A 10,186-nucleotide genomic window follows, 5' to 3' on the forward strand; every position below is an offset into this window, starting at 1 on the left:
GCCCCCACCCTCCAAGTTATCCTGAAAACCTCTGAACGATCCTGGAACACTTGGGGAGAGTTGAGTAATAACAGAACTCCAGTCTCCCGCACAGCCAGCTCTGCGTGAATCACTCTCTCCATCGCAATTCCCGTCGAGATAAATCGGCTCTGGCTGGGCAGCGGGCAAGGTGAACCTGTTGGGCAGATACACTCATAGGAGTGGAATCACGTAGTACCTGTTTTATGTCTGGCTTATTTGACTAGGCGTAGTATCTTCACGGTTCATCCACGTATTATGTGCCAGAACTTCCTCCCTTCCGACGGGAAATCCGCACCTAGTCCTTAGATTTGGGGCTGCTTCCACCGTCTGGTTTTCTGAATCGGCTGCTATGAGCCTGAGTGTACTCACCTCTCCCCTACACTCTGTTTTCAATCCTTCTGGGTACACACCCCGAAGCAGAATTGCTGGATTACACGGTAAATCCATGTTTAATTTTTTGAGGGACTGCCATGTTTTTCGGAGAGGCTGCACCATTTTACATCCTCACCAGCAGTGCACGAGGGTTCCAATTTCCCCACATCCTTGCCAACACGTGCCCTTTTCGGTGGTTTGGTCATTGCCATGCTTCTCGGTGTAAAGCAGCGTTTCACTGAGCTTTTGGTTTGCTTTTCCCTATCAGAGATGCTGGCATCTCTTCATGTGTGTATCGGCCACTGCCAAATCTTTGGAGAAACGTCTACTCAAGTCTGGCCCATTTAAACATTTTTGTTGTTGCTTCTTTTGGTGGTGGTGGGTTGTAGGAATTCTTTAAATATTCTAGATATTAATCTGTTGGCAAATAATTTGCAAACATTTTCTCCCATTCTGTAGGTGGCCTTTTCACTTCTCTCAATAGTTCTTCTTGATGTACAAAAATTTTTAATGTCAAATCCAGCATCGTGAGGTATCTTCCCTATATTTTCTTCTAAGGCATTTTCTTTACGTTTTCTTCTAGGTTGTGGTTTTAGCTCTTACATTTAGGCATTTGGTCCATTTTGAATGAATTTTTTGCATATGAATTTTTGCACGTTAGGTAAACATCCAACTTCATTCTCTTGCAGGTGGATATCCAGTTTTCCCAGCGCTGTCTGTTGGAAAGGCTGTCCTTTCCCCATTGAGTATCTTGGCACCCTGCTGGAAATCACTTGTCCATATACACGAGGGTTTATCTCCGGGCTCTTTGTTCTGTTCCATTGCTGTGTACGTCTGTCTCTAAGCCAGTACACTATTGTGATTATTATAAGCTTTGTAGTAAATTGCATAATCGGGAAATATGACATCTACAGTTTACTTTTAAAAGAGGCCAAATGTGTTCAATAAAAAAATGGGAAAGAATCCCAGTCCATGGTCTCCTGGACCTGCTGCAATCTGTTGAACACGCCCCACAACAGACTCATGCCTTTATAGTATTGCTTAAGTAATCAAAGCTCATGCTTCTGTTGGTTTACGGAGCTCTAAATGATGTCTTTCTGTAATTCACTTGGAGTCCTTTAGGTAGGATAACCTAACCTTTGGGGCACGTAAAGCACATAGGTAAAAGGCTGTACATATAAATGCAACAAAACCAGGTTCTATACCCAGCTCCACATCTAAACTGGGGCATAAGGCATGGACAAGACCATTACCTGCTCAGGATGTAACATTAGAATGGAGATACCATTAATAGTATCTGTCCTGTGTAACTTACCAGGTAGCAGTTAAGAAGGAAAACTTGCTTTCCAGTGGAAAGCAGAGGTGGCGCTGAACTCTGTAATGTTTAAACGGTGGGCATCTTTTCCACACAGGACTGTGTGTTTTGTAGATTCAACAATTTAAGGTGCACTTACCCTATCTCCAGGCCGTACCATGGGTTCCTGCTTTGTGCCTAATTTGTGCAGAATGCTGTAAGCGACCTTCATACTTCTCGTCCACAGCTTGCCTATGAATACAAATCACAGACAAATGTGCACGTTAAGCCACACAGAGAGCACTGCTTCCGCAAACCGAAGTCCAGGGCATGAGTCCACTCTGCTTCCTGTATCTTGAACTGGGGGCAGCTGAGCAAAGGGGAAACTGGTAGGCGAGAATGGAAAATGAGTGAAAGAACAGGGATTCTAAAAACAAAGCTTCAGGAGAGAGAATGAAAATAAAAAGTGAAAACCAAGTGTTGGCCTGTCTTCTGATCTGTGATGTGGGGGCCAGCGGTGGGGGGAGCTGACAGTGCACCCCGTCACAGGGCTGGGATCTGCCCAGCTGAAATGACACTGCCAGGGAGCAGGAGGCCCCAAGAACCTTCTCCCTGCAGATCAAAGCTCCAACTCATGCTGAGTCCCTGGAGTCAAGAGGAGTAAAAGCAATGACTCCAACCGCAACAGTCAGAGCTGCCCGGACGCTGGGACAAGGCCGGCACAAAACAAATCCCCTCTGAGTGCACGAGGTGCCTGTAGCAAAGCCCCTGAAAACACCGACGGTCAGCACAGAAACCGTGGGGAAGGTTCTAGGGAGGAAAGTCCTGTGGGGCCACCGCAACAGCGTCACTGCCACAAAGTCACGCCCGGTGACACGTCCCGCGTCCACAGTCGGTCCCACGGGACTGAGGAACACAGGGCAGAAAACCACCTCGAGAGGCTCCAGACTCAAGTCCTGCGTTTCTCACCTTCAAACTTCCCTAACCTCAGGGCTTTAGGGTTTTTAATGATGAATCCTTGGATTCAGATAAAGATAACGGTAAATATAACAGTGAGATCAAATAACAATGACTTTAAAGCCTAAAATGAGTTCTTAAATTACACAATGGCCTTTTACAATCTAGTCTCAGAGGCTTCAGCTGGGAGAGCTTCTCGGTAGTCAAGATGTTAGAAGACACGATAATGCTTTAATAGTGTAATAAAGGTAACAGCAATCAACTATTTTGTTTCAATGCAATCACTGTTTTAATCTTTTCCCTATTTTAAATGTAAACGCTAAATCAGATTTCGTTGTTTACAACACAGTGCAAATTTAAAAACCCTGAATTTGTTTATTTCCTATGGGAATGAGGACTCCTCGGATATTAATATTTGTTTACCACAGTATTTATCCCTTGCTAATGAGAACATGAAGAGAATGATTTTTTTTTTGTTCTAGTTCCTAGGACATGTCCTGGTCATAGTATGGGTTCAGCAAATGTTTCTTCATTTTACTAATGTCACAGGCAAGCTGTAATGAAATACAAAGTTACAGTGTGCATTCTAGCATATTCTTGAGCACTTTTGCTAGACACACTTTTATTCATGTACCCTCCTCCCGTCTTCCTTAGCTCCTCATCCTCAACACCGTAGGTAGTCTTCAAGACTGGCAGCTTTACAGTCATCTGGAATTCTATTTGGGGATTTTATTTTCCTGAAAACGATCACTGGCTCATTAGATGTAACCTGGAGTATTTCTTCCCCAACAAAAACTATTATTCTGTGGCTTCGGATTTCTTTAATGTGAATAAGATTAGGGAACTATTATAGTTGGGTAAACAATAACAATCAATTCATTGCAATTGAGAGAAAAACAATGTGTTGCAACTGAATAAATCAATTACACTCGATTAGCACCATTCTAGTTTGTGAAAATTTCAACTTCATTCTCAGCTAAGAGTCTTGACATCCTAAGTTCACACAGAAGCTAGTTAACAATAGAGTTTGATAAAACACATGCAAACTTTTGGCAAAATTCTTGAAATATATTTGGTATACTTCTCAAACAGAAAAGGCAAGAAGTTAAGCTGCTGATATAAAGATACAGCAGTTCTTAACTGATTCATAAAGGAGATGTGTGTGAGGTCAGCACTGTTGTATTAGATATTAATTGTAATTTCATTTGGTTTGGACTGAGGAACACGCAACTGTACACAGTGTAACTGGTGAGGGGAGAGGTAGTGGGTGGCAACGGGCTAAACCGGAGCAAGCCCGGGAAGGAGGCGGGAATTGAGACACACCATCAACTAAGCAAAAAAGCAGCAAGGCCACAGAAAGGTGGCCCAATGCGCCGCTAGCTCAAGCGTGTAGATTGCTCGAAACACCTGGAGTAATAGGAAAACCATAAATAAAGCATAAAAAGGGAGCTGAACATGAGCATCTGCTTGGTAGGAACGCAAAATGAATGGGTAGGTCTCTCCCGAAAACCACAGAGGCGGCAGAGTGTAGCACAGAGCTGCTGGACGCAGGACGTGAAGGGCAATTAACGGCACAGCGTGACTTATTTTTACAAGATTATGAAATGCCACGGGTAGTCTAAGGTGGAAAACAGAATTATAAGATGTTCCACAAGTTTATTGACTTGTGGGTTTCATTAGCCACCTACACTTTCTATTAATGATCCTAAGTTTATCAGCTGGGAATTCTGCTACCCCAGCGCTTCGTAGGAAGCTAAATTTGGGGGTTGAGGGGAAACAGCAGGAGCTTAGAGAATACAGCCCTTCAGTTACACCAGGTTACTCAGTATTAGAACAATTCTCATTCGACGAGCTTGTTTCTGAGTCATCTCAGCAACAGCCAATCATTCATTCATCTACGTTAGCGTTTCTGTGCAGAGGGAGCTTTCCACAGTATTCACTGCGTTTTCATCTGACAAGCTGTAATCTTACATTTGGAAATGTGTCGCTTTCTTATATTCCTTTAACAAGTAAAAACCAAGATCAACCCACGGCCTGCAATTAATGTGGGTAATTAAAATACAACAACATATAGATGATTTAAAAACAGGAGTTAAAATGCATTGGTTGGGGGCATGAGTTCTGATGACTCCAACTTTTCATATGAATATTCAGTCTGTGTCTTACGTCTCCCATTCATCTTAACCTTGCAGAAGGGGAAAGACGCCAGCACTGTTCAATGTTCCAGCAGTAGAGAGGGGCGATCCTTCTGATCGAGATCATAAGCCCCGTGAGAACTGTGTCTTATTCGTCTTTGATTTCCTAAAACTTAGTCCCATGCCAACGCATACTGCATGCTTAAAACGTCCAAGTGAACGTGTGTTAGTGCTCAGAGTGAACGCACGCACCCGGAAGAGCACGGCTGCTCCTGGAATTCCCGGCATGTAGGCGGGGAGGCCTCGGAGGCCATCAGCTGTCATGCAGCAGTGACTCCAAGTACACAATTAGCTCCAGGGCTGAATTTGGCCGGAGATGAGGGTCACATAGAAAAGTCTTTCATCCTTTTGACTGAATAAAACCTATTTCTGAGGGCATAATTTTAAAAGTAAAGCTTATGCTTCATCATGGATGACACACACTATCCATTTAAAACCACTGAATGAAGCCATAAAAGCAAAGGAGCCACAAAACACACGCTCCCAAACCCAGTACGCTCCTAGGCCCAAATCCCCCTTCTGTCGGTGAAATGCACAGGTCGGCAGCTGCCGCCTCCCGGAGCCCCACCCCGAAAGGCTGGGCTCTACTTAGATTCCATGATTCAACAGAGCATCTGGCTTTGGGCCTCCATGGCTAATGGAGAAATCAATTCCTTTCCTACCTGCAATCAGAAAAGTGTTGTGTTATAACAACAAAACCCAAAGTTAAAAACAAAACCTGCGAACAGACAACAGGTGGAACGACGTACTGTACCATGCCCAAGAGCCTCGAATTGAAACAGCTATGTTTAAAATTTCAACTGTCAACATAAACCTCAGACATGCAGACATAATGAACCATTTTGGTCCCTTAGTTATTTCCTTATCTTTTGAAAATTCGAATTAATTTTTTAGAGATGGGGTCTTGCTCTGTCACTGAGGCTGGAGTGCAGTGACACAATCATAGCTCAATGCAGCCTCGAACTCCTGGTCACAAGTGATCCTCCTGCCTCAGCTCCCAAGTAGCTGGGACTATAGGCACGAGCCATCATGCCAGCCTTTTAGTTACTATTTTCTTTGTAAAGCTGAAGCAAAGAGAAAATAGCCTGACAATCTGCTCCTCCACGGTCTCTTATCCACAGAAAAAAAGAGAACGCATTTCTCTGCTATCGTTAACCGTGTGCAAAAGTTTTCAGACTGTATTAATTGTACTGAAGACTTAAGGGAAAGGTGGTTTCTCTGGCCTTCGGAAAAAGTCCCTTGGAAACCGATTTTGTTTCTTCTGAGTGATACATATCTGAAAGCTTAGACAGATTTTTCTAACTACCAATCTTTGCTGAAAGCATGCATTTCAATAAATCACGTATGTATTTAAGAAAATCTAACATCTTATTAAGAGTTATGGTCACTGCTTCAAGCAGCCATTTCTGGTTTTAACTCAAAATATATTTAACAAAATAACTTTCGAGATTCCATTTATTTCTGTGCCAGAAACATAAGGCAGCTTAAAATCCATCAGTCACCAGAAGTAACGGACACTGAGCTTTGTGCGTTCGGGAGTGGCTGTGCGTGGCCACGGGCAAAGGGCAGAGGGCAGAGGGTGAGCCTCGGGATTACCGTGAGGATGTAAACGGACACTGAGCTTCGTGCGTTCGGGAGTGGCTGTGCGTGGCCATGGGCAAAGGGCAAAGGGCAGAGGGCAGAGGGTGAGCCTCGGGATTACTGTGAGGATGTGAACGGACACTGAGCTTTGTGCGTTCGGGAGTGGCTGCGAGAGGGGGTGGGCAAAGGGCAGAGGGTGAGCCTCGGGATTACCGTAAGTGAGGATGTAGAGGGGCTTCCCGTTGGTGTCCATTGTGGTCAGGCAGGGCGCCTTGGGCGAGATGGTGCCCCACCTCTGCAGCGCGGCCTCCAGCGACGGCGGCCAGTTCGTGACCACGCCCAGCTGCTCTCCACGCATGGCCAGCATCTGGGCCCCCTCCGGCTTTGGTTGGTTCGGATCTGGTTGTTGAACTAAATCATTTGAATACAAGAGGTTATGAGAGAAATGCATCCACATTAACGTGGCTACTTTTTGTTCTTTATAAAGCAGCCAGGAGATTTATACTTAAGGTGCACATTTATTGGCTGATAGAAAAGCATGCTTTTCTACAATTGGGGTCTATACACAAGCATCACGAATGCTGGTAAAAAATCAGTTCTTGTAATTTCCAAGGCAGCATGTAGGTGGAGTGCTTAGGTGGACCTGGACACACCTGCAAACTGACAACAGGTGGAACTGCGCAGCATACAGGCAGAGAGCTGAAAATTTCCATTGCCAACATGAACTAGTGATTTTGGACCCCAAATTGCTTAAATCTTGCTAAATTATATTTTGTCCTTAAAGATTAATGGTACATTTATTTTCCGAGGCAGGGTCTCTCTCTTCTGCCTTGGCTGCAGTGCAATGGCATGATCACAGTTCCCTGCAGCCTCGACCTCCCAGGCTCAGGTTATCCTCCCACCTTAGCCTCTGCTACAGTCCTAGCCTGTAGCTAGGACTACAGGCATGCACCACCATGCCCAGTTAATTTTAGTGTGTGTGTGTGTGTGTATACATATACATATATTTTTGTAGAGCCAGGGTTTTGCCATATTGCCCAGGCTGGTCTTGAACGCCCGGGCTCAAGTGATCTGCCCACCTTGACCTCCGACAGTGCCGGAATCACAGGCATAAGCCACCGCACCTGGTCTGAGCTGTACATTTAAATCTGCTACAAGTACTCTGAATAACAGCAACACGGAGCGAGTATTTTCCTGAGTAAACCTAAAATCAGTGCATCATAAATACCACCTGCCCAATCCTTGAGAGAGGTGAAGAATGGAAATTATCTCTCATTTCTGGAACAGACTTGTCTCTCACTTTATGACTGAGAAGAAAAGCGGCCGCTTTTACTTGTGGTTTAACGCATAAGATAATAAGGAGCTCGAGTTTGCTACAATGAGCAGTTCTTGTGCTTTGTTTCAACTTTAAGTTGTTTGTCTAAAAAGACCCAGGAGCATCTGGGGGCAAAGGCAGCAGCTCCGGCATCTATAAGGAGCGGCAGGAGGAGGAGGGAGGAGGCGGCACCTCACACGCCTGTTTTGCTGTGAGCGAAGGATTTCCCCAGTTTACTTGTTTTTCTGTATGTTTATACTTTACTTGTATTTCTATACTCTTCGAGTTCTTAGAGACCTGACCTGGGTAACGGAACAAAATCACCTCCTGCAGAGGACGACTAACAACCAGGTTTAGAAACCTGCCAACACCGAGGCCGCCTGGGAACACCACCTGCTCCCTATACCTGGGTTCCCATTATCCAATGAATGCCAAGATTACTGCTCTTAAGAAGTAAAATAGCCCTGCAGAAAAAACGTCATTGCTTATGGGACCATCGGCGCATCTGGAAGAAACATGTGGGAAAGAGTTCTCTCACCTTCTAATAATTCTTCAAAGTCATCCACAAAGAATTCTCGTAAAGGTGGTCGTTTCGGTCGTTTGAGGGTATTGACAAGTTGCTGGATTTTTGCTGACACCCGGCTACTTACTGGTACTCCTGAAAAACAGGAACCAGTGGGTGGGGGAAGCGATCATCACAGCTTCAACGAGCACCCACAGTCCCACAGCCCCCCTGCCCAGCACGGTTGCAACAGGCTGGCATCCTTCTAGATGCCATCCCGGGAAGGGCCTGAGGTGGTCATGCTGTACAGTAGCCCTGTGGCTACGCAGGAGACAGGACAGAGATGCATCAGACCCGAACGTCTCCCATGTTCCAGCATGCGCTGTTCTGCCGGTCATGCTGGGAAGAGCATCAGGACCATATGCTTGACCCCGGCTCTGATTCTCAGGACAGAACTGTCATCTGCAGAGGGCAGACTCCTCATTCTCACTGCCCCAGGTCCCCCTTCTCAACAGGGCGAGACCATCGGTGGAGCAGTAAGGCCTTTCCTGAGTCTGTCTCTCCAGGGACCGTCAGCATTCGGCCTCACGGAGGCACGAGAACACTGGGCTGGTGAGTCACGTCTGGAACCCCCAGCATCCCACAGCCCCGGGCTCGGGTTCCAGCACCACCACGTCCAAGCCCTGTCCACTCCTAATAAGGCTGAGCTCCTCACACATGATCCAAACCCACAGCTCAGCCGACACACAGGCAGTGCATCCTCAAGCACAGAAGTTAGTCTCTAAACTCAAATTTTTGTGTAACAGAATACTAGCACATACCTATCCAAGTGGACTGAGAAAAACCCCATTTTATAATACTGTGCTAATTACAGCAAACGCTGCATCACTCTGAAAATCAACTGATTTGATAAATGAAAAAGTCAGTTTTCAAATGTCAAGATAAATCAATCAAATAAATGAACAAGACAGAGGATCAAGACACTGATGCTCCAACTAGATCGAAAGCGTCGTCCTCAGGCACACGCTCCAGGCCAGCAGGACCTGGGAAACCATCAGCCAGAGTTGTGGGCCTGGACGGTGCAGGGGTCTCTGCAGCTGCAGCTGACAGGCCATTCCCTCACCTGAGGCAGAGCCCTTGTTCGCCCCTGCACTGGACCATAAAAAACAGACCTCAACATTTGGGGGGAATAGAACAGAATTCAAGGAAATTTTTTCTATCAAGAATTTTTAATCAGTGTCTCAAAATGCTCTGTGGGCACTTTCAGAATTGAGACATTAAATATTTCATATCTGAAAATACAGAAAAACACACAATCCAGAACTCTCAACATCTAAGCATAGTATTTTCCCATTAAATAGCCCAACTAATTTGGTTCGGACCAATCAGACCATCCCCGCCAGGCCACGATTCTCAAGCTTAATTTGGCAGACGTCAGAATCACCTCAGGGCCCCCAGAACTTCTAGCTCATGACGTCGGGAGTGTGGCCCAGAATCACCCTCCCAGCGAGGGCCCCTGTGGGTTCTGGTGTGGGAGGCTGTGACACATCAAGACGACACAATACACCACGCGGGATTTACCTGGGCAACAAAGGCAAAGATGACAGACTTGAAAGATGACATAGTTACTAAAATGACCGTGACAAGAGTAACAAAAACGGCCAATTTACTATAGACTGAACTTATCAGAGAACTAAAGTAAATAATGACACAGGCATTCCAGCAAAAGTCATCGCACCGGCAACCAGGGCGATTTCAAGTGCACTAACTGGACACTTGCAAAGGCCCGGCCGGGCTCTGCCTCACCTGAGGATGCAGCGGTGTGCCTGTTGGAGCTCGGATAGGCCTCCCTGTCCACTGTGCCTGTCGGGGCTCCCACAGGCCTCCCTGTCCACTGTGCCTGTCGGGGCTCCCACAGGCCTCCCTGTCCACTGTGCCTGTCGGGGCTC

The 10,186-nt window shown here is 46.0% G+C and overlaps 1 protein-coding gene across 1 annotated transcript in view; it reads right to left on the bottom strand.

The window, feature by feature from the left end:
• Positions 1-10,186, bottom strand: part of DIP2C (DIP2 disco-interacting protein 2 homolog C (Drosophila)) — a 296,340-nt gene that overhangs the window by 128,126 nt on the left and 158,028 nt on the right. The window contains exons 8-10 of the mRNA XM_011991552.1: positions 8,274-8,393; positions 6,634-6,831; positions 1,848-1,939 (exon numbers count right to left, since the gene is read on the bottom strand). Of these exons, the coding sequence (XP_011846942.1) occupies positions 1,848-1,939; positions 6,634-6,831; positions 8,274-8,393 (410 nt within the window). The remainder of the gene's footprint in view (positions 1-1,847; positions 1,940-6,633; positions 6,832-8,273; positions 8,394-10,186) is intronic.

Source organism: Mandrillus leucophaeus, unplaced genomic scaffold (genome assembly GCF_000951045.1).
Source record: "Mandrillus leucophaeus isolate KB7577 unplaced genomic scaffold, Mleu.le_1.0 Scaffold399, whole genome shotgun sequence".
Classification (NCBI taxonomy): domain Eukaryota; kingdom Metazoa; phylum Chordata; class Mammalia; order Primates; family Cercopithecidae; genus Mandrillus; species Mandrillus leucophaeus.